Source organism: Taudactylus pleione, unplaced genomic scaffold (assembly GCF_031769625.1).
Source record: "Taudactylus pleione unplaced genomic scaffold, aTauple2 ptg000395l, whole genome shotgun sequence".
In the NCBI taxonomy this organism is placed as follows: Eukaryota; Metazoa; Chordata; class Amphibia; order Anura; family Myobatrachidae; genus Taudactylus; species Taudactylus pleione.
In genome coordinates, this window is record NW_028284796.1 from 2,804,986 (window position 1) to 2,832,541 (window position 27,556).

Consider the following 27,556-nt stretch of genomic DNA (forward strand, 5'->3'; position numbering starts at 1 on the left):
CGGCACGCCCACCAAAGGGGGCGTGCTGTCAATCAACATTGACAGCACGCCCCCTTTGATCGGACACAACGAGCGAAGGACTTTCCTTCGCTCGTCGCGTCTGGCACATGCGCACGACGGAGCTCCGTCGTGCGCATGCTCAGTGCATAACATCGACCCACTTGCGAGCGGACAGCCGCTCGCGAGTGGGTCTGAATCAGGCCCAATGTGTGTATTTTTTTCTGTGAGGGAAAATGTATGTGTGTTTTTCTCCTGTGGGACCAATGTATATGTTTTTTTTCCATGGGGGCCAATATGTGTGTGTTTTTATCAGTGGGGAACAATGCGTGTGAGTTTATTTCCAGTGGGGGACACTGTGTCTGTTTTTCTCCTGTGCGGCCAATGTGTGCGTTTTCTTTCAAGTGGGGGCCAAAGTATGCATTTTTCTTTCCTGTGTGGGCCAATGTATGTGTTATTCTTTCTTGTGGGGGACAATGTTTGTGTTTTTTTTCCAGTGGGGGACAACATGTGTATTTTTCCCTGTGGAGTACAATGTGTGTGTATTTTGTTTTCTGTGGGGCACATGTGTGTGTATTTATTCCTGTGCATGTTTTTTTCTGTGGGGGTCGAAGTATGTGTTTTTTTTCCTGTAGAGGACAATATGTTTTTATTCCTGTGGGGGCCAATCTGTGTGTTTTTATTCCTGTGGGGGCCAATGTGTGTGTTTTTCTGTTGGTAACAATGTGTGTATTTTTTTTCATGTGGGGGACATTGTGTGTGTATTTTTGTCCTATGGGGGACAATGTGTGTATTTTTTTCATGTGGGGGACATTGTGTGTGTATTTTTTTCCTATGGGGGGCAATGTATGTACTTTTTTTCATGTGGGGGACATTGTGTGTGTATTTTTTTCCTATTGGGGACAATGTGTGTATATTTTTTTCCTGTAGGGACAATGGCCCTCATTCAGAGGCGCTCGCAAGAAGCGAGCACTCGTTCTGAATGAGGGCGGCCGCTTGTATTTTTAAGTGCGGCCTCCTGGTCGCTAGCTAAGCTGTGGGTTACCATCCACAGCTTTAGCGACCGACCAGGTTGATGGTCATGATGGTCAAGACCATCGCGATCATCGGGGCTTGCGACGAGACCCTAAGGTTGGGTCTCGGCAACCGCAAGCCCCAGGGAGCTTCCTGCTCTGATCGAGCAGGAAGCTCCCCACTGACATCACTGCTGATGTCAGTATGGCCGCCCACAAAACGGCAGGCGTTCCTTAAGGAGGTCAGGAGCAGCAGGTCACATGACCAGTGTCAGGCAGCAGCAGGTGACAGTTGCAGTCCTGAGGTAACAGAGAAGAGGACCAGACCTGGGCACCTACCTGGCAGCAGTCGGCAGCCAGAGACGCGATAATCTGCAGATGGAGACACCGGACCCTTTGTGAAAGTTTCAGACAATCAGTCAGCAGGTAGACTGTGAGCCTCAAGTCCGTAAGACTGCAGCTAACTACCATCCACCCTTATAGTACCAGAGCAGCTACCCTCAGTACTGACTATTAACACTAATTAATATATACAGCCAGCTAAATTGCTACAACAGTGGAGATAGAGAGAGAAATAGCACAATGGAGACTTAAATTGAGATTGGATAAGCTGCAACTGCTAACCTGGGACATTGTCTTATCTAGTATATAAAATAGCCTCCGTCAGAGTCATCAACCCGGGCAACGTTGCATGCATAAAAGTAAGAATAGGAATAGCGCTGGACTGTTACTAAAGTAGTGAGCTCATATACAAGTTTAGATATATTTATAAGGTTAGTTAGACTAATAGATAAATGACTGTAGCTCAAGATAAGTTCAGTAAATGGCCATATATAGAGTTGATATTTGAGTGTCCAATGTTATGTGATTTAATGCGGTGTTCAATGTACTAACCGTTGCGGCTTACAGGGTTCTGGAGGAAAGCCGCCCGTGCGGGTTCCGGTTCAGTTCCTGTCAAATAAAATATACTAAGGTGTTTGCGCTTATTTATGGGAACTAATGTTAACTGAAAGTAATTTTCTGAATTATTCTGTTCTTGTTGGTTGAAGTTACATACCAATTGTATTGTAACCATGTGACAGTTTGTTGGAATAAAAGCAAAATTGTTAATCTACAGAAGTTGGATTTACTCACATGAACTCACTTTTCATACATTTACTGAAACAATCTTCACATCTGTAAGTAATAGTAGTTTATTACATGTGTATTTCTTTTTCCTGTAGGGGACAATGTATGTGTATTTTATCCTGTGGGGGAAAATGTTTGTCTTTTTTTCCTGTGGGGGACAATGGGGTTCCGGACTATAGATAGACAGTAAAAAGGATGACAATGTCTATTCATGTCATTTCAATGACTTTTCCCTGATGAGCGCATGAGGCACACGATCGATCGTATGACAGATCGTGTGCAATGAAAAACAACAAATCATGCCGCCAGGACTGCCAGGGAGCTCCGGGGAATCGTATGTGAATCTTATCTTAAGCAGATCGTGCAGGTGTATGGCCAGTATAAGTCCATCACCTACCACTCCACCCTGGCGCTGTCTATGCACACGTGATAGTGTACTTAAAGCTATAGTTAGAGGTAGAGTAGGTTCAGTGGCCAAAAAGTAAATGTTAGACATGTCACACTATGCAAATTGGAATGCAGCATATATAGATAGAGAGAGAGAGATACATACATATCAGGGTTGCCTACCCTCCTGATTCGGGCGGGAGCCTCCCGATAAACGGGTGCAGCTCCCGCCCCCCCGGAAAGGCAGGCAAGCCTCCCGCCTGCCGCCGATCCCCCGATTCCCCCTCCGAATTACCTGATAAACCCCCGCAGCGGGGGGGCCGCTGACGCGATTCGCGTCATTTTGGCCCCGCCCCCTGCTTTGCAATGCCTATTTTTCCTGCATTGTGTAGCGGGGGCGGGTCTAAAATGACGCGATCGCGTGGCCCCGCCCCCTGTCACGCCCGCAAACTGACCTCACCTCATTTGGACCCGCCCCTTTTGCCGGCCACGCCCCCTGTGTTGCCGATCTGGCTGCTCCCTCCCGGAAGGAGCAGCCAGATTATCGGCAAGTATGATACATATATGTATGTTTTGTTACTTTTACATTGACAGATCTTCCACTGTTATTTTATATTATTCCAATGTTAGAGAATTGTTTTCTATGCAAATAAAAACATGATTGCAGTGCAGTAATGGTGCATACACACGGTCAGATTTTTCTTCAGATCTGAACGATAACGATTTTAAAAAATCGTTCAATCGTTCATATCTGAAGGAAAATCTGAGATGAACGATTTGAACGATACGCTTTCCCGATGGTGAGATAACAATATCTGACATCTGATGTGTTTGCAGTCAGATGTGGCCGATTCCATTCATTTTAATGCAGTCAAAAATCGTTCAATTGATCAAATCTTTGGTAAAATCGTTCAAATCGTTCAATCGTTCATCTGACAGATCTGACCATGTGTATGCTCCATAACTGTGACAAAGGATATTTTTGGTTTATTTTAAATTTATTTACCCAAGCATTTTTATACAATAGTTATTTTAAGGGGGTTTGAAATTTTGTAATTACAAGACTTACCAGGCACTCTTTGCCCAAAATACAGTGCCTTGCAAACGTATTCACCGCCCTTTTCTGTTGCCTCACAACCTGGAATTAAAATGGATTGTTTGAAGGTATGCATCATTTAATTCACAGAACATGCCTTCTGTGTTGTTTTTTTCATATTGTGAATCAAACAACATTTAGGACAACATAACAGAAAACTTCAGCGTGCATAACTATTCACCCCCCTAAAGTCAGTACTTTGTTGAGCCACCTTTTGTGGCAATTACAGCTGCAAGTCTCTTTGGATAAGTCTCTATGAGCTTGCCACATCTTGCCTCTGGGATTTTTGCCCATTCCTCAAGGCAAAACTGCTCCAGCTCCTTCATGTTGGATGGTTTCCGCTTGTGAACAGCAATCTTCAAGTCTGACCACAAATTCTCAATTGGATTGAGATCTGGGCTTTGACTAGGCCATTCCAACACATTTAAATGCTTCTCCCCTTACACCACTTGAGTGCTGCTTTAGCAGTATGCTTCGGGTCATTGTCCTGCTGGAAGGTGAACCTCTGTCCCAGTCTAAAATCACAGGCAGACTGAAACAGGTTTTGCTCAAGAATATCCCTGTATTTAGCCCCATCCATCTTTCCCTCGACTCGAATCAGTTTCCCAATCCCTGCTGTTGAAAAACATCCCCACAGCATGATGCTGCCACCACCATGATTCACTGTGGGGATGATGTTCTTGGGGTGAAGGGATGTGTTGGGTTTGCGCCAGACATAGCATTTTCCTTGGTGGGCGAAAAGTTCAGTTTTAGTCTCATCTGACCAGAGCACCTTCCTCTATACATTTGGGGAGTCTCCCACATGCCTTTTGGCAAACTCAAATCGTGTATTCTTATTTTTAGCACTATGTAATGGCTTTTTTCTGGCCACTCTTCCATAAAGCCCAGCTCTATGGAGTGTACGGCTTATTGTAGTCACATGCACAGATACACCAGTCTCTGCTGTGGAACTCTGCAGCTCCTTCAGGGTTACCTTTGGTCTCTGTGCTGCTCTCTGATTAATGCTCTCCTTGCCTGGTCTGTGTGTTTTGGTGGGTGGCCCTCTCTTGGCAGGTTTGTTGTGGTACCATGTTCTTTACATTTGATGATGATGGATTTGATGGTGCTCCGGGGGATCATCAAAGATTTGTATATTTGTTTAGAACCCAACCCAGAATTGTACTTCTTAACAACTTTGTCCCTGACTTGTTTGGAGAGCTCCTTGGTCTTCATGGTGTGATGCCTCTTGCTTAGTGGTGTTGCAGCCTCTGGGGCCTTTCAGAAAAGGTGTGTTTATACTGACAGATCATGTGACACTTAGATTTCACACAGCTGGACTTCATTTCACTAATTATGCGACTTCTGAAGGTAATTGGTTGCACCAGAACTTTGGAGGGGCTTCATAGCAAAAGGGGTGATTACATATGCACATGCCAATTTTCAGAATTTGATTTATAAAGATTCTTTTTTATATATATTTTTCTCATTTCACTTCACCAAATTAGACTATTTTGTGCAGATCTATCACATACAAATTCAGATTAAAAAAAATAAATAAATTACAGGTTGTAATGTAACAAAAAAGGTAAAAAGCCAAGGGGGGGGTGAATACTTTTGTATATATATATATATATATATATATATATATATATATATATAGAGAGAGAGAGAGAGAGCATTCAGCATTTTCCACGGATAGAGCTCAGTCCCCTGTATAATGTACAGACGTTTAAAGTTACCTGTTTGTAGGCATACAACTTGAACACATACACATTCTCTAACATTGTGTCAAAATACTTGCATGTAAAGTACTGCTGTATGATCCTCTGAAGAACCTCATTCCCGCCCTCTGTACTGACAACGCCCTCTGATGATAAAGGGTCCTGCTCCTCCACAACTGCTGTAATGTCCCCAAGGTCATCATGGCTTTGCCCAAGGGCCATCTTATGGAGCATGCAGCACGACTGGATGATGTCACACACTTTACGCATATCGTAAAGTAGGTGTCACGACCCTGTCTAGTTGTCACCTTTTTGCCTTGGGACTTACCCCTGTCAGCTCCCCCATGGATCTGTGTGTGTAATTTGCCTGGAGGATTTTCTCTGATTATTGCACCTGGCCTCTCCTCTGTCTGTGAGCACTGCTAGCCCTGATTGGAATCGCAGGAGTGGTTCTGATTCTCAGAGCTGCAGTGATGAATACTCCCTCTGCATGTTGTGCCTTCCACCACTCAGAATGCTACTACCAGACCACCTGTCCGTATCCACCAATTGCTGCCAGACCCATGGTATATATATCCTCTCCTGATAGCATTCTGGGCCTGAACATCTCTTCTTCCCGTGGTGTATGGTTCATGCTGTTTCTGTGTTCTAGTATATCCCTGAAACCTGCTACAGCAATCCCTGGCCCTATCCAGAAAACCTGTTTCAGCTGTACCTGGCAATCCAGTAAATCTGCTGGCAGCAACCCCCGGTGCTTCCAGAAAACCTGTTACAGCCAAACCTGGCAATCCAGTAAGCCTGCTGACAGCAACCCCTGGTGCATCCTGAAAACCTGCTACAGTAATACCTGGCATCCAGACGTCCTGTTACAGCAATACCTGGCCTGTGCTCTGCTGCTAGTCCTACTCCTGGTTGGTCCCTGGCACTCTGTAAACCTGCATCGTGTCACCCTGCCTTGCTTCCTGCTGTGGATCAACTCCTGCCCCTTTTACCTACCTACTCCCTCCCTGAACCTAAAATTCCCAAACCTACCCATTCCTTCCTGAAACCTGTTATTCCCAATTATCCTATCCAGCCTGCACCTGAGTTCCAACCTTGTCACAGCATTTCCAGATTACCCTGTTTAGCCCTCATCTCAGCATTACCTGACTTCCCTTCAGCCATTGTCACAGTTCAGTCCACGTTGTTCCAGTCCAGAGTCAAGTTCCAAGCTCATCAGTTCTATCCTCGTTGTTCCAGTCCAGAGTCAAGTTCCAAGCTCATCAGTTCAGTCCACGTTGTTCCAGTCCAGTCAAGTTCCAAGCTCATCAGTTCAGTCCACGTTGTTCCAGTCCAGAGTCAAGTTCCAAGCTCATCAGTTCAGTCCACGTTGTTCCAGTCCAGAGTCAAGTTCTTAGTTCATCAGTTCAATTCAACAAGTCTTCCTGCCGGTCCCAGTCCGGTCCCTCCAGTTCCTGTCATTTATCATCAAAGGCAGTTTTCACTGCTACACAAGTCTTATAAATAGAGCTATCTACATTATCTGATTCCAGTCATGCCAGCCTCCGTTGAAACCCGATCACCACCTGAGACAGGTAACTCGCAGACACCAATCATGACAGTAGGATGCCAGCCAACCGCTCCAAGCAGTGCCAGATTGAGAGCCACATGGGCCTGGAGCTGAAAATGACCAAGGGCCTATGAGAAGCAGAGGTGTGACCAGAGCTGTGTGGGTGTGGCCAGTGCCATGTAGGTGTGTACACCCCTATACTCTCAGCCCCAATTGTCTTCATAAACATGTAAAAGAAAAAATAATTCTTCATTTTGTGAGGTAAATAGAAATACAATGTTACGACTTGATTTATGGCTGACCGTGTGGAGAGCAGATGGCCAGACAACATCATGTTGTCATGACAATGGGCCTATTTTTATGTGGATGCCTGGAGGTGTAGCTCCATCTGCCCCATTGTTAATCTGGCCCTGGCTCCAAGCAACAAAACCTGCTTTTCAAAACCCCAACGGTACGCTCTATTACTGACCTTGTAGCAATTTGTGCGTTGTTGTACCGGTACTGTGAAGGACCTCGTGGTCTCAACAGAGGTGTCATGAGCCAAGTCTGACACCCATATCCTGAGTCACCTGAATGATGAAAGAGGGTGATCAAATGCTTAAATTAAACATACTCAAATAGCATTTTTTAAATGCTAACACTATGTTTAAATGCAAAGATAAACTCACGTAAACAAGTACCGAAAGTTGTCCCCACCTAAAGAAGAAAGTTGTCCCTTTGCGGGCTCGCCACGCTTCGGGCTCGGTGGCTCGCCACAAGGTTATGTTCCCTCTATGCCCACTTGGATGGTAGGGAATGACGCTGGACACTGGCTGATGACGTCAGGGTCCTCTCCATGAAGGGGATTTAGACATTACCATAATTGATAATAATAATGAGTGTAGGACACTTGGGTTCTCTCTGCAATGAGTCCATAAAGTACACAAGTACCAAACTCAGTACTAATTGCAATACTGGCATTTTGGGATTGCCAAAAACATGCTAACAAAAGCAAATACCATAAGTACAGCAATAGAGAGAAACACACCTATTACAGCTTAAATTTAAGATATTTTATACAGGCAAAATGACATACCAAGTAGCCAGTCATCCGGCATGAGTCCTTCTAACCTGTCCCACAGGGCTGACTGGTGCAGGATATAGGCATCATTGCAAAACCCTGGGTAACCTGCAACCACACTGAGAATCTTGAGGTTAGCATCACAGACCACCTGCACATTGAGGGAGTGGTAGCCGTGTCTATTTACATAGACATACCCCCTCAAGTGCGGTGATCTAAACCCAATGTGGGTGCAGTCTATGGCTCCCAGCACATTAGGCAATGCTGAGAGCAGATAAAAAGCTACCTTAAGGTCCTGCCACTTGGACTCACAATGAGGGAATGAGATATCTATTCACCACAACTTCTTCAGGGCAGATAAAACTTGAGATAAATGCCTAGAGAAAGTGGCTTGTGTAATCCCCAGCACTCTAGCGTTCACTGACTGAAATGAGCCAGTGCCAAAAAAATGCAGAGCACACATTAATATAAGCAGCCGAGGCACTGCATAGTTGCTACCAGCCAAAGGCTCCAAATCATCTCTCACCTGCTCAAATAGGGTCATGAGGTTTGTGCGGTTCAATCTAAAGAACTGAACCACCTCATGATCTGAGAGGGAGTCCAGGTCCATCCTTAGTCGATATCCTCGCCTGGCACGAAGCAGAATAGGGACCTGCATCTGGTGATGCTCCTGAGGCCTCCTCCTGCGCAGCTCCTCCATAGAAAGCAGACCACAAGCATACAGCTCCAATGAAGACTATACAAATTCCATTACTCCAACCCTCACAGGTGCAATGGCTGTAGGTGTGGTTTTTATAGGGATGTGATAATGATTTATGGAGTTCACATGAGTAAATTAGAATCAGATTTTTTTAAATTTATGAAAGTGTCGTTAAGCTCGCCTATGTGAACCTGGTCTAAAGTTTTTGTGATTTTTAGTAAAGCTTGGGTTGCAATTTTATAACTTGGCGAATTTGAAAATCTCGAAGGTTAGAAACATGCGAAATGAAACGTCAAACTCGCAAAAAAAAACACCACAAATCACGACCAATTGCATTTGGTCCCAGATGTTAGACAATAGGTCGACTGGGACAAAGGTCGACAGGGACAACAGGTCGATGCACTAAAGGTCGACATGTAAGAAGGTGGACAGGTACAAATGGGTGACAGGGTCAAAAAGGTTGACAAAAAAAATGTTCGACACATTTTTTTTTAAGGGTTAGGTTTAGGGTTAGGCACTTACCGGAGGGTTAGGGTTAGGCACTTACCTCGACATTTAGGGTTAGGCACTAGGAGGGAGGGTTAGGCACTTACCAGAGCATTAGGGTTTTAGGGTGAGGCACTGTAAGGGACGGTTAGAGTTAGACATCTACTCTGACGCACCAGGAGGGAGGGTTAGGGTTAGGCACCAAGGGGAGGGTTAGGGTGAAGATTAGGGCGTAAAAATAAAATAAAATCATGTGTCGACCAATTTTTGTTTCGACAATTTTTATGTCAACATTTGACCCTACCAACCATTTCTACATGTCGACATTCTCACATGTCAACCTTTAGTGTTTCGACCTTTTGTCCAAGTCGACCTATTGACTAACATCTGGGGCCAAATGTAATAGGGTGAGAGTTTAGAAAATGTGAGAGAGAACTCACATTTTTAAACTGAGCGAATTTAATAAAGTCACAGAACATGCAAACTTGCATGTTTTTCAGACTCAAAAAACTCTCAAGATTTAGAGCCATATTCAATTAGAGGCGAAGTTTTCGCCTGTCCGACTGTTCGCTTCATTCGCCTGTTTCAGAGGCGAATTTATTCCGTGCTCGTCCCCGCTTTTCGCCTAATTCAATTGCAAAACAGGCGAACACGGAAATAGGCCAATGCGGAACAGGTGAAAAGTACTGAAAGAATTGGGGAAATCAGTCTGTACCCCAGAAAAAGATGCTCTAACATAGGGAATCAATATAAATGTGTACTAATAGCCCTAATAAAACTATTTTGCGTACTTAAGTTGTGTAAATTGCTTGCTATTAGCGTTTCTATAAAAGTGGTCATTAAATTTGGGGTGCTTGAAAATGGGTGCTAGCATGTTTTTATGTCTCTAAAGTGAACTTTTAAAAAATGTGAAAAATCCACCTGCTGCATGCACCTGCAATCCCAAAAACACCTGACCCATACTTGTGGACCCCCAAGAAGTCTTTTTCGCTACTTTTAATGTTTATCCCCCCACTTTTTAAATTTACACCCCAAAAATGACATGTCTTTTTCGGGGTGTTCTTAGGTTTTAGTTCTGTATTTTTTGCGTATTTGTCCTTTGGGGGGGCTGTCCCAAGGGGTCTGAGTTGTTTCCCCACGTTTGCACCCCAAAATAAAGATTTTGCATTTCTTTTCACCAGCTATTGATTGGAGAATCATTTTTGGAGAATTGTTTCCACTTAGGCGAAATTGTCCTGGAATTGAATTTGGCGAATTTTTTTTTAGGCAAATTTTTCACAAAAAAACAGGCGAATATGGCTTTTCACCTCTAATTGAATTCCCATCTCTCTCTCATCCAGGTGTTTCCTGTTTTGAAAATGCAACTTAATCAATGTATTAGTGTGAGAGTTTTATTGCTAAACTCTCACAATTTCTAAACTCTCACCCTATTACATTTGGCCCCTGGTGTCTATCTAGACACTGTCTACCTTTTTACTGTCTATCTGTTAATCCACACCCAGGACAATGTGTGTGTTTTTTTTTCCTTTGGGGCCAATGTATGTGTGTTTTTGTTTTCCTATGGAAGCCAATGTTTTTTTTTCCGTGTGGGGGACAATGCAGAGGCGTCACTAGGGTTGGTGTCACCCAGCGCTATAACTCATGGTGACAACCCCCCTCCCCCCGCCAAAAAAAACAGGACCAAGGTGCACAGCTCTACGCTCTCTCCCCCCTTACCAGTCACGCAGTCCAGTACTCACACTGCAGTGCTCCTCCCAGAATGCCGGCGGGCATGAGCAGAGAGAGCGAGGGACTCACGAGATGATGACATCATATCACGGGACCTGTAGCTCTGCATCTGCGAGATACAGCGGGCACTAACTATGATGGCAGCATAGCCGCATAACACAACAGTACCAGACCGGACATTGGACTGGCCCGGAGAGCCTACCCTGCTTGCAGGCACAGTGGCAGGGCCGTTTCAACGGGCTGGAGCTCCCAGTGCGAACCTCCAAAATAGCCCCATCCCACAAAAAGAGCTTATTATAGTAAGTGTGGTCTCACAATAAGGGGCGTGGTATCAAATGAAAAGACTACCTTAAGAATAAATAACGTTAACATAACCATAAGATTAGGGACAGCAAGAACTGTTAAAATTTCCAAGGTACACCACCAGTTGTTCCCCCTCACAGGGAAAAAAACACATTGCTCCCCAATAGAAAAAATAACATTGCTCCCCACTGAGATAAATAACATTGCTCCCCCCACAGAAAATAGCATGTGTCCCCAGCCAAACAGCCCCCTTCTGTGTCCCCAGACAGCCAGCCCCCCTTCTGTGCCCCCAGACAGTCACCCCCCCTTCTGTGTCCCCAGACTGCCAACCACCCCAACTTCTGTGTCCCTAGCCAACCAACCCCTACTTCTGTCCCCAGCCAGCCAACCCCATGTCTGTCCCCAGCCAGCCATCCCCTCTTCTGTCCCCAGCCAGCCCCTGTTCTGTCCCCAGCCAGCCACACCCTCTTTTGTCCCCAGCCACCCCCACTTCTGTCCCCAGCCAGCCACCCCCTCTTTTGTCCCCAGCCAGCCAGCCACCCCCACATCTGTCCCCAGCCAGCCAGCCCCCCCTTCTGTCCCCAGCTAGCCCCCCTCTTCTGTCCCCAGCCAGCCCCCCCTCTTCTGTCCCCAGCCAGCAAGCCCACCCTCTTCTGTCCCCAGCCAGCCCCGCTCTCCTGTCCTCAGCCAGCCAGCCCACCCTCTTCTGTCCCCAGCCAGTCAGCCTTTTTCTTGACGGCTCCTAACTTCCAACAGTGGCGGCGTCGGGCGGGCAGTGGGCTCCTCTCATCCAGGCAGCGGTGGCGGCGGGCGGGCAGCGCATTAGGCACGTGTTCACTTGAATAAGATAGGCTACATAGCAGTCTGTGTGCAGGGCACACAGTGACATTGGTATGAGTGGTGGGCAGGCCTGGCACAACTGAATAGAAACACACAACAATGAAGCCACCAGGGTTCATTGGTGACCCCTTTGTCGGCCGGAGTATGTTGCGCAGTTTGCATGCACCATAGTAATGAATTACGTGAATTAATTTACAGCGAGGCTTAATGACGCGCACGTCAGGCCCCGCCCTCCATCGGCACCCACCATCTTTTCTTCCCCGTGCCTCTCCTGTATGTGTGTGCATATATGTGTGTGTGTGTTTGTATATAGGTATAAGTGTATATATATATATATATATATATAAATATATAGACATGTGTATGTGTGTGTATATATATATATATATATATATATATATATATATAGCAAGTCTAGCAAACTCCCTGATTGTACCATACCACCATTATAAAGCTGTTATATTAAAAAAACAAACAAACAAAAAAAAACCAGACATATATACATTCAAATGGGATCATTAATATAATTTCTCTGCATTGGTTATAAGGCACAATGATCCCTATGGTTACATGTAATTTCTGAGAAGTATCAGTGTGTTTTCATCAACAAATAGATATTACTAACTGCTTTTGGGCTTGTTTACTTTTTGAATGTAAGTCAATGTTAGGACACGCCTCTCAGATGTAACAGTACACGCCCACTGTAACACGCGCTCATAGGTGCTGCTTTCACAGTCTCCCTGAAATGCTTTTTCAAAATTAGGCAAGTATGATCTGTGCTATTCACTAACTTTACATTACACCCTTTGCCCTCCTCTTTTTAAGAAACACCTCACTTACTGCTCGCAGCAGCACACACCACAGTGGTAGTGGGTTGAGAGGAGAATTTTTCAGATGGGGGGAGTCACTGACACCCGTTCCCACCGCCCCCCGCCCAATAAGCCCACGCCCAGGTAAGTAGTACCCACTCCCTCTCATCGCCCCTGGTGCCACGTGTACATTTTGACACAGTGTTGGTTTAACTATTGAATAGACATTTTGAGCTTCTTAAATGACCTCCAGTGACTTCCCTTGAGTCAGGGGCGTATCTATAATGGGTGCACACGGACCCCTGGGTTCAGGGGGGCCTACACCGCACACCCTGCACCCATATAGTATTATAGGAATGGGACTGAAATACCAGGGGCGGATGCCCGACAGGATGAAGATCCCGACTGGGGCAGGTAAGTATCCAAACCCTCCCCTGTCCCCCCCTAACCCTCCCTTAGTGTTGCCTAACTCTAACCTCCCCCCCTAGTGCCTGACCCTATCCCCCTGTTACTGCTCTCTAAACCTAACCCTCTCGGGCGGATGCCTAACCCTAACCCCCCTTACCGCTCCCTAAACCTAACCCTCCCGGGGGGTTGCCTAACTCTAATCTCTCCCTTGGGGTGCATTGCCCTCCCCCCAAGGGGTGCCTAACCCTAACCCTGCTTAGCTCCTTAATCCTAACCCTCCTCCCCGCGGCTAACGCTAAGGGTACCCCGGATTTACCTTCTTTCGGTCTGGAGTCCTCTGCGTTCCGGCGTCGGGATTAGCATAGGTGTCGGTATTTCGATGCCTATGTTAAATCCCTTGCCAGGATTCCAATGTCGAGATTGAGATCGGCGGAACTACATCCCGTATTATACTTACCTGTCAGTTGTCTCCAGAGTGCTGCTCTGTGCATGCGCAGTACTGCTGTCCCCGGGAAAACGGCGCAGATGACACTTTCCCGGAGATCCATGCATGCACAGTAGATTCGGCACTAAGCCAGAATCTACTGCGCCGTGGCACCGCCAGAGAGAGGAGGGGGCCTGTACTGAGTCTGCACACGGGCCCCCTCCTCTCTTAAAACGCCCATGCCTTGAGTACAGAGTATAACTTAATTCAATACATATCCTTCAATCATTGCTGTGTAACCGGATCATGTAGAAAACCAAGAACCTTTGCAATCTGGCTGAACCATTTGCAATATGTAGCATTTATTCTCATGTATCAGATTCCTATTGTAAGCTTGCAAGCAGTTCCCTCTTACCTCTTTATCTGTCGGTTATTACTCTCATTGTATTACTGTTTTGATCTCAATTGTACAGCACAAGGTAATATAAATAACTGTTAATGAATAAAATAAACAATATCACCTATTTAACACTAAGCCCGTATTCAATTAGGTGCGATAAGCGCTTTTCAGAGAAAAGTTTTCGCCGGTGACGTCATTTCGCCAGGCGACAACTTTTCCCCGTATCAATTCCAAAGACTTTTCGCCGATGCGAAAGAACCAGCGGAAAAGATTTGCCTGTGAAAGCAGGCGAAAAAAAGTGCAGAATTGGCATTTTGGGGTACAAAGTTGCAGGAACCACCCTGCAGCCTTGGATTAGTCCCCCAAAGGTAAACTGCATCAAAAAAAGTTTTAAAAAGTATTTAGATCACCCCAAAAAGTACTTTAGTTTTGGGGGCGAAAAAGTTCAAAGTTGGGGGACAAACTTAAAAACTAGCGAAATAGACTTCAGGGGGTCCCCCAAGTATGCACCAGGTGTTTTTTTTGTTTGCAGGTGCTTGCTAAAGGTGCGTTTTTTTACGTTTTTTTAAAACTTAACTTTAGCGATTTTTAACCATGCTTGCACCCATTTTCATGTACCCCAAATTTGCTGGGACTACTTATTTTCACCAAAAATAAAGCTAAATGCTATTCTTCACCACTTATGCAAAGACACAAAATAGCACCTATTGAGACCATTTAAGTTCCCCAAATACCTTCAGCAGGGCTATTCAGGGGTATCCATTGTGATCCCCCATGTCATTGCATCATTTGGGGGGTGTCAGACTGATTTCCCCAAATCTGACAGTACTTTTCGCTTGTTTACATTTCGCCAGGTCCATTTTTCCATACTGAATGGAATATGGGGATAAGCGGCAACGAGCGCAATACTTTTCCGGATTGAAAACCAGCGAAGACGACGATAACCTTGGCAGCTGGACTTTTCGCACCTAACTGATTATGCCCCTTTATTGTTGAAAAATGCCAATATTTTATTTTATACAGTATAAACCTGACTACTTTTAAAATGAGAATAAGAATAATAAGTATATTTCTTGCACACTTAGCACATAGTACTGCAAATCAACTATTGCAAATTAAACAAAAAGTTAATTGCATCTGTAAATAATATTGGATATATATTATTAGAAATATGAAAGCTGTGTCTCTTTATTCTTTAAAAGCAAATGAACTAGTTACACAATGCTTGCTACGTTCATGAGTTGTACATGATCAATGTTTGCAGACTGGAGGCAGCCGTATGAATCTTTCAGTCAACTGGCAGCTATTTGACTGATATTGTAAGTCCACCCATTTCTTACAGCTCCAGGGGTCAGTAATACTATGGGTATATGACAATACCTTCAGGCGCCTGTTTCACGCATGAAATGGAAATAATGTTTCAGCACTGTGAAAATCACTGGGGACAGTATTCTTGCACCTGGGCCCAAGTTCTCTAGTTACACAAGTGATCAGAAGCTTGCACACAACTTATTACGTCAGAGGACAGGCTCAAGGCTGTGAGACAAATATTATAGAAATCCTTGTAAAATAGCCCTAATAAAGTTATGTCTACAAAAAGTGGAGGCTGACATTTTTTGGGAAGACCAAACATCCTGCCATAGGCCTTAATAGATATAAGGCAGAATAAAGTGGCACAAACTTGATATATTTCATCTATGTACTGTATGCATATTGTCTCTTCATCTGTTCATGTAGCTTATATATATATATATATATATATATATATATTTTATATATATATGTATATATATATATATATATATATATATATAGTTACGTGTATAATACATTTCCTGTATATATATATATATATATTTATATACAGAAAATGAATATATGTTGAATATACAAACATGAATAAAATATAGGCTTTAATTAAAATCTGCATATGGAACTGTCTGCCTTAATAGCAGGGGAGTGGCTTCACATTGGAAACGCTCCCTACTAATCGCAGTCCAGACTGGCAGTCCCAGGAGGAGGCAATAGCCCCCTGGGACTGTCTGTCCAACAGTGGGAAGCCAAAGCCATTGCCAGTGCCATCACAAGGGGTGATGGATTTTACTGGCAGACAGGGTTTGGGTTGGGCGGGGGAGGGGCCTTCACCGTAGCCGTGTAGTCTCTTAATGAAATACACTTCTGTATATAAACCATCATTGTTTTGAAACCTATTAGAGAGAGTGTGTGATTAGGATGGGATCCAGGCAGTATCCCGGCGGCCTTGATGCCGGTGCTGAAAGTAACGGCGCCGGCATCCCGACCGCTGGGATACCATAGGTAAGTAGAGGGGTTGGGTGGTGGGTTAGGGTGCAGGGTTAGGAACTAGGGGGAGGGTTAGGCACTAAGGGGGGAGGGTTAGGTTTAGGGTGCAGGGAGTGGGTGGTTAGGTTCAGGAACTAGGGGGAGAGGTTAGCGTTAGGCACCAAAGAGGGAGGGTAGGGAGTAAGAGAGGGCTAGCACACCGAACAAGTGTCGGTATGCTAGCCCTGTCGGGATGCCAGTGTCGGTATTCCGATACCGATTCAAATTAGTATAATACAGAGAATATAACTTTAAACCTCTCCATTCTGCTAGTGAGGGGATGAGGGAATTTCATTTTTCAAAATGTTAGGGATTGATTTCTCTTTTAATTAACCTGTAATATCCAACCGCACAATATATACTGTATATACAATAGCACATACACATATATACACACAAACACATATAGACACAATAAAACATTTATCAGACACATTTACATTTGTATGCAGCAGCTGCAGGTTGCTAATGGGGGTGGGCACCTGACATCATTAGGCCCCGGGTTTCCTCACATCATTATGTGTCGCGAGTGATATGGGGGCGGGGTTTGTCGTATTGGCTCCGCCCCCATTACAGCCGGTAAAGGGGGGAATTGGTCCGTCAGGGGGATTTCTAGGTACCCAGAACACCCCCGTGTACTCTGGTGTGGGGGCCCCTCTGCGTGTGGGCCCCCCGAGACAACCGCCCCTGTCAACCCCCACCCCCCGTAATCCAGCCCTGTATGCATCACTGCAACCATGGGCGTAACTACCATAGATGCAAGGGGTGCAGCTGCTCTGGTGCCCAGAGCTTAGGAGGTTAATTTCTTCCTTCTCAAAGTTACATGGGTTATATACATTTTTCACCATTGGATGGTACATTGGGGCCCTTACACACTTTTCTATAGCGCCTTAAAATATCTAGTTATGCCCCTGACAGCAACTCAACAATTCATATCTCTTTCAGCAAACATTAGCTTGTTCCTCTATTACTGCATTTAGTGTGGGACTGAAGTACCAGTCTGAAATTTTAATTTAATTTATATTTACCAAATGTGAATAATGATAACAAAGGCAGTGGGATAGAGTAGAGGAAAACTTTGTGGTGGCATCAGAGTTTTCTTTATGTAAGAACCTGTCTGACCAGAATGTGCTTCATGATTCGTGCTCCCATGAGTCCTGGCAGTCCTGCTAGTTTGGTCCTTTTACCCAACCTAACTATTAAGTGACACGTTATATAATTCAGACTCCTAATGCCCCCAAATTACTAGGAGAAGTGTGATTAGGTTACTATACCTGTTTTACTTTGTTTGGAATCTACATGAACATTTCTGAGAATCCATCTTTACCCCAGTAAATTCAAGTGCTTCATGAATGGATTTTGTAACCTTATACCGCTTTGACAGTAGAACTGTATTTCTGTCAAAATGCTAATAAAATATCACACAGCTTACTCTCTGTAACTGCCCACGTATATGTTTATGTATATTTTTAAATAATTATTTAGAGCAAATGCTATTTCAGCTATAATCTACATTTAAGTTGCGTACACACGGTACGATAAAACTGATAGATTTGAACGATAACAATATAGTTCATATTGTTATCGTTCAAATCAATCAGTTTTTGGCCCCTTCCAACCCACCAACGACCTGCGATGCACGGGCACATATGGACGATATGGAGCAAGTTACTATAGGGACCCGCGATCAACGATAGTCATTGGTAAGTTGCTGGTGTGCTGGATGATCGATATCGGGAAGGCGCAGGACGATCAGACAATGATATTGTTATTGTTGTCTGATCACTCCGTGTTAAGGTGCCCACACACATACCGACTTGCTCCCAATCAGCCGATGTACACGATTTCCCCTGAACTCTCCCTGAACTCTCCAATCTGACTAAAGATCTATCTTGCAGCCAGTGCATTGTATCCCAGATTGGCTAATCTGCCCAACAGCACGGCAGATCTGAAGATGCGAGGTACGACGAGCGGGGACGCGCATCGGCATCGTGATCAAGAGTAGAAACTCACGATTTGCCCATTTTTTACATGATCTGTCGTCACGATTTGTCGAAATCGGCCAACTTGGATGAAAAGTCGGTATGTGTGTGGGCACCTTTACCTGGAAAACATCTTTTATTTATTTTATTTTTTGAAACTGTAAATACTCTATAATATAAAATAAGCAAATAGGTTTTCACGCTACATTTGCGCTACTTCATTAATAACAATTCAACATCAGTAGTTGTGTAAAATGTACACTGGTACTAATATTTTATTTCTAGGACCACTGGTGATCACTTTACCCCAAGCTGGTGATGTAAGGAGTGATGGAGAAGGCTGATTATACAGTAAAAAAAAAAAAAAGCATCTGACCACTTTTTTAATAGCTCATGATAAGGACACTGAAATCCCTGTATCACTGTGGCAGCAATATTGCTAATTCCCAGAATACCCATTTATGTAAAGTTTTGTAAAGAGAGAATAAAAATGTGCACCAGTCTAATATTAAAATACAAAGTACCTATTTGTATTATTTGATAACATTGTTTGTTATTGTATTGCATTGCCTGTCTACTTCCCCAATCCAACTGCTGCTGGATGTGCATGTTCTATATAAATAAATAATTTATAGCTCATGTATCCATTTGCATACAGCTCTCCAGACACCAGTGTTTTAAAACATATATAAATATACTTATAAAGTTTACAGTACTTACTTGGATGTCTTCTAAATTCTTCATGGGACAAAGCTTATTAGTGATGATGTTAAATGTTAGACTTAGCTCCTCTACTCGTGCACCTATCTCTGTATTATCTGCAGTCAGCAAGCTGCATGCTCACTGACAGGCATTCCCATGGCCCAATCATATTGCAGGAAGGAGACGGGTGGGCGGGGCTTGTCAAGCCCTGGTTCACATGATTGGCAGTTACCAAGTATCGGGTTTCAGTGACGTTCTATAAATGTTCTAGTCGCCAGGGTGATCTGTAGACGCTGTGGAAGGGTTCTAGCTCAGTGTAAGCTGTGCTGTAGTCTACAAGGCTAAAGTAATGCAGAATATATTGTATACACGTATACAAATATGTTCAATAATAGATGTAGGAAAAGCTAAAACACATTTGTATTCAGTTTTATTCCGAGTTTACTACATAAGAACATTTTTGCAGTTAAACATAAATTCACAAGGCAGAGACAAGAAGTATAAATGAGCATCTTTATTAAAATGGAAAAACATCTCAGTGTTTATTATTGCTATTACTTAACATTGGGATTTGCATTACAGAACTGGAAGTTTCACAAAATGTTAATGAATATATACACAGTCATTGTATACACAGTAGTGAGTGATGTGAGTTTTGAATTGATACTGTAACATGTAAATAAATACTTGAATAAGGTAACCTTTTGTACAATGCACACTTAGGGGTCAATTCAGTTATGGATAAACTACGGCAACAACACATTAAATTGCACCAATTTCCGCCCTAAAGTGCACATTTTTAGTCACCCTACAGGTGTGTATTAAAATACACAACTTCGGGGCTACCATAGGAGTTCACTAAATCACGGACATTGCCCCTAATTAGTTTTGACCATTAAGTGGGTGCACACTATACGATATATTGTACGATATATCGTTCCGATGCGTAACATGACAATATATCGTACACATCATATGGTGTGTACACTCGATCCATCATTCAAGGCAGTCATTCATCTCATTGTCCCATTTGCTATTCTGTACAGCAGATGGGGAGATGCAATGAACGACACAGTGCTGTTACATGCAGCATGTAACGACACATTGCACCATCGTACTCCGGATTGTGCAGTGTGTATGGCAAGTCTTCTTTTCTCCAGTACTTTAAACGAATATGGCAAATAAGTCATGGGAATAGACAGCCACAATTTGATTATTGGTAATGGCTTCTGTATTACCAAATGGAGGGGTATTACACAAGCAGCCAATCAGAAGCGGACAGCTAATGCTGCTGGTGTCATCATCATCACCATATATCTTTACCCCTGCGGGGGGAGGTTAGGGTTAGGCTGTGGGAAGAGGTTAGGGTCAGGCTGCAGTAGGGGAGATTAGGGTTAGGCTGCGGGGGAGGATAGGGTTATAGGGTTAGGCTGTTGAGGGAGGTTAGGGTTAGGCTGCAGGGGGAGGGTAGGGTAACCGTGAGTCGCTCCCCACTTGTAATCCTTATTGATATTGATCCTCGTGTCAAGGTGTATTACTGTACAGTGTTTTAAAGGAATTGCTTTGTGCCTAAACAGGCATAACCTCTCTGGGCCACGGGTGTAGTGTCTCTATCCCTGCAGGGCTTGGGTACCTGGTCAAAGGACCGCGACCTGCTCACGGGGTGCAGCTAAGCCCAAATCCCAATTGGGGGGGGTCACTGGCGAACACCATCCTGTGGGTTAGACTCCGCAACTTTGCCCAGGTCTCGCCAACACTCAAGACCTGTGGATGAGGAGAACATATATCCAGGCCCCTCGTCTCCGCTTCCTTCCCCAACTTAGGCCCATCACGTCCTCTTCTCCATTCCCCGCCCTGCCTTACTAATGGGGCGAGCTCTCAACATCGACAGCTGCCCTTTTTGGATGCGAGTGCCAGAGCAAGTGCTTTGTGCGCTCACTCCGGTGCTCGCGCACGCCGTGCGTGCGCACTGCCTAACAATCTACTCGTTTGCGAGCAGGTCTGAATCAGGCCCTATGTCCCTTATAACACAATGCCACACAGTAATGCCCTTTATAACACATTATGTCACACTAAGTAATACCCCTAATAACACATTGTGCCATACAGTAATGCCCCTTACACATTATGCCACACAGTAATGCCCATTACATCCCACCCTGAAAGATCTACTTCACCAACCCTCCTCTCCACTTTTGCCAGTCTGTCACCTCAGCTCAAGACAGGTTGCAGTTTCTATGTCCGTATAGAACCAGATTAATGGTAACAAAGCGTATAACCTGTAAACTGTGTGTATCAAGTTAGTGCCCCTATACAGCGCCCCTTGTAGTAGTGCCCCTTATGCAGGGTCCCCTGTAGCAGTGCCCCTTATGCAATTCCCCCTGTAGCAGTGCCCATTTTGCAGGCCCCCTGTAACAGTGCCAGTTATACAATGCCCCCTGTAGCAGTGCCCCTTATGCAATGCCCCCTGTAGCAGGTCCCCTTATGCAATGCCCCCTGTAGGAGTGCCCCTTATGCAATGCCCCCATAGCAGTGCCCCTTATGCAATGCCCCCTGTAGCAGTGCCCCTTATGCAATGTCCCCTGTAGCAGTGCCCCTTATGCAATGCCCTCTATAGTAGTGCCCTTTATGCAGGGCCCTCTGTAGTAGTGCGCATATGCAGTGCCCCCTTTAGTTGAGCCCATATACAGTGCCCCCTGTAGTTGTGCCCATATGCAGTGTCCCCTGTAGTTGAGCATATATGCAGTGCCCCCTGTAGTTATGCCTATATGCCGTGCTCCCTGTAGTTGAGCCCATATGAGGGGCCCCCTGTAACTGTGCCCATATGTAGTGCCCACTGTAGCTGTGCCCATATGCAGTGCCCTCATGCAGTGCCCCCTGTAGTTGAGCCCATATGCTGTGCCCCCTGTAGTTGTTCCCCACCGCCAGTACTTACCTGATCACAGTACTTACCTTACTTCTCACGGCTATCGTCTGGACTGTCTGTCACTCCTGCTGCCATGCTGACTGGATCTAACTTGATCCAGCAGGTGCGGCCACGCAGGCTCTTCACGTCACGGGTAATGCTATGCGCTCCCTGACAGACGCTAGAGGTCAAGAAGGACCTCTAGCATCTGTCTCCTCCCATAGGCGGCGGCCATATTTGAAGGGACGTTTTCCGCAGACTCCATGCAGATAGATAGTCTGCAGGGAATCTGCAGCCCCCAAGCCACAGCGGGGTCTATTGTTACCCCCTTATCGCGGCCACCAGAGCCTCTTTGCTGCCTGAAGAGGCTGCCCGCGACGCTCAGCAAGGGCGGCCCGGGGGGCACATGGCATCCTGCCCCCCGGCCCAGCCCGCCATTGTATATATATATATATTTATATAAATGTATTTATATTTATAAAGAGGTCCAGATCATGCATGGTAGTATCCATCAGGGCCACCATCAGAAATGTTGGGGCCCAGGACGGACCAAATAGGCAGGGCCCCCCAGCCCCCATTATACAGAGTCTCACAGCAATGCCACTCTCCCACCCAAAATGAAGGGCCCGCTCGCCCACTACTTCCTCCTGCCAAATTTAAAATCACTGACAGGCTCGGCCCCGGGGGTCTGCTCCTACCAGCGGGCAGCCGCGGTAGCCCGCGCACACTTCTATATCCCCTCCATTACCTTACCTCTCACTGACAGGCTCGGCTCCCCAGCCGCCTGCGCCCACTGCTATGTCGTCTAACTATCTCTCCAATCGCCCCCGCCGCTGCTGCCGTGTATATGGCTGGCTGTGGCAGGCAGGCAGAGAAGATGCTCCCGGCTGCTCGATTGTGTTATAGGCTAGCAGCACAGAGCAGGCTGGGAGCATCCACTCTGCCTGCTTCCCACAGCCAGCCATATGCAGCCAAACTAGCAAAGTAAGGTTACTGGGGGTGCTGTAAGAAGGGGTCATATGTTTTTTGGGATTGCAGGTGCTTTTATAAGGGAGGAATTTCACTTTTTGTAAAACTTCACTTTAGAGACATTAAAAGATGCTTGCACCCATTTCAGGTACCTCGAATTTGCCTGGACTACTTATTTTCTCCAAAAAATACTGCTTTATGCCATCCTTCACCACTTGTGCAAAGATGCTAATTAGAGGCTATTGTACCAACTTAAGTACCCCAGGGCTATTCGGGCACTACTACATTGATCCCCAATGTTTCTGCATCTATTTGGGAGGTTCAGGCTGATTTCCACAATTCTGACACCACTTTTTGCCTGTTCTGACTTCGCGTGTCGCCGTTTTCGCGTCTTTTGGAATTGAATAGGGCATATAGCGGGGAAGCGCACGATAAGTTTCCGCAGCTAAAATACGTGATGTAGGCACAAAGTCCTGCATGCAAAACTTTATCGCGGGTGCAAAACTAATTGAATACCGCCCTATGTTTCACTTTCAAATAACATTAAATTGATATATAGATATCAAGGAAGATTTCAGTGACAGAAAATTAGGCAACATTGATGGTGATGCTGAGTTTCAAGCATAAATGATTTGATGTAAATATAATATGACATGTTTTAATGTTATACATATTGCAGTGGTAAGTGAGGACAAGCACTGACAGCCACTGTATTTAATTTATTAGTAACAAATCCTGAATAATAACCTCATTGTCAAATAATTCATAATGGCTTATAAAACACACTTTTTTTAATTAACTCTTCTGCTAGTTCAAAATGTATTGGGATACTATTTCCACATTGTAGTAATTTCAATTAATTAACAAAATGACTTAATTATTTTTTAATCAAAAATAGTTGCAATATAGAAATGTATATTGGTTAAAGAGCAGCACATAACAGAAAACAAATATTATATATCTATGGAGAGAGTTCATTACACTGGTATAAACCCGCCACATACTACAAGTCTACAAGACCTGTAATCAACAAGCGCGTTCTTCAAAGGATTGTCCTGAGTCGGCCGCTGTAGAGAGAGGGTGTGAGCAACAAATTTGACGTAGTTTCGGTCTGTAAAGCCGGGAACGGAGTCTGCTGCAGATACCGGGGGCTGTGGTCACTATGGCGGCGGATCCCAGCCTGGAAATGGCCTCCATGATCCCGGCCCTGCGGGAACTGGCCAGGTAAATGGCCGCAGTGCAGGGAAGGTCCGGGTTCTGGTGCCGGAGTGTCAGGCATGATTAACAGCTGAGTTCTGCAGTTCAGCAGATGACAGCGTGCTAGGGTGGTAGGCTATGCTGAGACATGTAGTTCTACAGCTGGTCCACCTCTACCTCCTGTGTCAGTGCTGGCAGTGTGTGACTAGTGATGCAAACATAACTTTCCCCAGTGTATGTGCATATAACCAGTGTATGTGCATATAACCCTGGGTGCCCAGATTTTCTCCACTCACACTACAGTACATCGGGAGTGAGGAGGACTCAGCATCCTGGGAAGAATATGGAAAATGAGCCCTCACACTAATTACAAGCTAACAATATAACAATTGTGCTAGTTAGATTGGGGCACCTTGCTACATATTTTTAACTAGCTGAAGTATCCGGCCTTGCCTGGGTTTAAATCTTCAAGCTATTAAGTTAGGTATCCCAGACCAATTGCAGTGGAAGGCCCAGAACCAGGGGTGTATCTATAATGGGTGCAGGGTATGGGGGGCACACGGGCTCCGCACCGCACACCCTGCACCCATGGTATTACTTACCTCTCCGGAGTCCCACGTCAGCGCAGGGGTGCGGCGCTGTAAAAATTACAGGAAAATGGCTGCCAGAGCCATTTTCCCGGGGACCTGCGCATACTCTATAGACTCTGGGCGTACTCTGGGCTAACTCCGGCGCTGGCCACGCACAGCTTAGTGTGCTGCCGGACAGAGAGGAGTGGGCCTGTGTTGGAGACTGCACACGGGCCCCCTCCTCTCTAGAAATGCCACTACCCAGAACAGGCTCCTTAGGTCAAAGTTCTGCCTAGCGTACACCAATGGGAGATCTGACCGGGATGCTAGCCCCTTTTAAAATACTCCAGGATCCAACTGGACCACCTTGCGTTGGTTTTATCCCAATTGGTTCAGTGGTGCCCGAATGCATAACCGGACAGACATACAAACAGACCCAGGAATTATTTATATAAGAAGACTAGCTGAAGTAACCGGTATTGCCCTGGTTTAAATTCTATAAAGTTTTATTATGTGATATCATCCAAATCCATCCAGTGGAAGCCCCAGAACAGACTCCCTGGGTCAAAGTTCTGCCCTGCCCACTCTGCCGTGAGATCCGACCAGGACCCCAACCACTACATTAGGCATCCCAGACCAATTGCCTCCCCTCTGTGAAGTTTTCATCCAGAGTAAGACCCAGAACAGCATCCCAGGGTCAAAGTTCTGCCCAGCTTACACCAACGGGAGGTCCAACCAGGACCCTAACCCCATTCAAACCTGTCCAAAATCCAACTGGACCACCTAGCTTTAGTTTAATCCCAATTGGTGCAGGGGTGTCCGAATGCGTAACAGGACAGACAAACAAACAGACTAATTAATTTTATATATAAGATTGCAGCCAGCAGAAACTACTGTATTTGCTGAACCAAATGCAAATGAACTTCTGACATTGAATATTTAAACAGATGTTATAAAGCTACATGATAAAGCAGAAGCAGTGAGTTTGTTGATGTACATACTGTCGACAGTCAATGTGTTGATATCTTGATATCGACAGCACAGATGCCGGCATGATAACTTTAATCATGATTGTAAGGCATCCTATTTAGAATTATTGTGGTGATGCCATTACAATGCTTTATATAACATTACAATAGTGTTGGCATGGTCCCAACGATATCATATTGTTGAAATATTGACAGCATATATAACAACTAATTATACGTATCCCATGAAAAGTTAGGGTTGGAATTAAATTTTAATGCCCCTTTCAGACCGACAACTTGGGAAATACACGGGTCTAACAGTCTGAATTTCCTGGGTACCGATTTCACCTCTAATTGAATACCACCGATAGTCTAGACCCGCGTCGGTGCACGTGCACCATCACAACTCGGGTACTTAGGCTATGTGTGATATGGGTATAAATGAAATGTGGCTGAAGGCTGCAATCTAAGGGGTATATTTACTAAAGTGAGAGTTTTTAGAAGTTGAGATGTTGCCCATAGCAACCAATCAGATTTTGCTTAACATTTAACTAGCACCTTCTAAATTGATAATAGCTAGAATCTGATTGGTTGCTCCACTTCTAAAAAAAAATAAACTTTAGAACATTTACCACTACATACTGTCTTCTGAGTTTAATGAGACATGCTTTCCAGCTTACATCCATAAGGATGGTTACCCAATAGTGGTAAAAAGCATAGTGATACTAGCGTTTCAACCCTAGCAACAGCGTGCAAATTTGTATGTGAACTGAGCCTGTTGGTTCCAATGACCACAAATCCTATTTAGATGATGTACTGTATGTGCTAAGTAATAGCATTGCAGTGTTTTCTGTTCATCCATAAACATCCAATACACTACCCCAGAGGTTTCCAAATGTGGTCCTCAAGGCTCCCCAACAGTTCAGGTTTTAGAGATCTCCATGGTTGAGCACAGGTGGTTAAATCAAATTGACTGATGTACTAATTAAGTTGCCTGAGCTCAACCATGAATATCTCCAAAACCTGACCTGTTGGGGTGCCTTGAGGACCGTGTTGGGAACCTCTGTACTACCCCTGACCATAGGCTTAAGAATATGTTACACTGAATACCGCAGTATTTTCTTAATGCCAGTAGGTAACTAACCTTACCGTATGTAGTTTTATTCCAATGTTTTATGTTGGGTGATTGTTAGCTGTTCTGGTTTACTTTCCAGCATTCAGTCAGTTAATGTATCTCCTTTGTTACGGTATTATCTCTGTTTTAGTGCAAGCTCAGAATGTTATGAAACTGTTGTTCAAAAGCCAAGGCAGATACTTTGCCAGTTCATAGACCGGATCCTTACAGATGTAGATGTTGGTAAGTCACATGCACATCAATATACTATATTGTGGGCGATATAGATATTATATATATATTGCTGATGTTGGGCAAATTATGCAGCTGAGGGGTGGCCCCAGTGTCTGACTTATGGAAATGAGTATCTTTTGGAAGTAGGAGAAGCCATTCACACTTGAGTTATAATAACCCAATGAAAAGTGGGCACAAAACTTTGTATTCAAGAAAAGTATCAGGACTTATATTTGTGAGTCTAAATCTGGCTTTGCATTGCACAGTAATTGTGTAAACCAGCCAACCAAATACCAACCAAATAACAGGTTTAAACGGTTACTGTTTAGTGTACGGATCTGAACAATAATCGTTCTTTCCTCTTGAACAGAGCTGGTTCATTCTCTCTGGTCACAAATTCACTACACCTAGCAATAAATCATTGGAATATTGCAGTCTCGTAGATTTCCTATCAGAAGATATTTTGCATGATTACTGCTGCACCCAGGGTTGAAGCTTACATTGGCAGATCTGGTTGGTCTTCCCGAGTGCAGGGTCTAAGCCCAAAT

At 44.7% G+C, this 27,556-nt stretch overlaps 2 protein-coding genes across 3 annotated transcripts in view; one reads left to right on the forward strand and one right to left on the reverse strand.

Moving 5' to 3' along the window:
* PLS1 (plastin 1) overlaps positions 1 to 19,143 on the reverse strand; it is a 214,874-nt gene extending 195,731 nt beyond the window's left edge. Inside the window, exon 1 of the mRNA XM_088446260.1 lies at positions 19,071 to 19,143. The gene's annotated coding sequence lies outside the window, so the exon portion shown is untranslated. The remainder of the gene's footprint in view (positions 1 to 19,070) is intronic.
* Positions 19,144 to 24,055: 4,912 nt separating this feature from the next.
* The window catches only part of ATR (ATR checkpoint kinase), a 169,392-nt gene continuing 165,891 nt past the window's right edge, over positions 24,056 to 27,556 (forward strand). For both annotated transcript variants that reach the window (XM_088446273.1, XM_088446274.1), the window contains exons 1-2: positions 24,056 to 24,150; positions 26,926 to 27,017. In XM_088446273.1, coding sequence (XP_088302399.1) covers positions 24,089 to 24,150; positions 26,926 to 27,017 — 154 coding nt within the window. In that variant the 5' untranslated portion in view covers positions 24,056 to 24,088. The remainder of the gene's footprint in view (positions 24,151 to 26,925; positions 27,018 to 27,556) is intronic.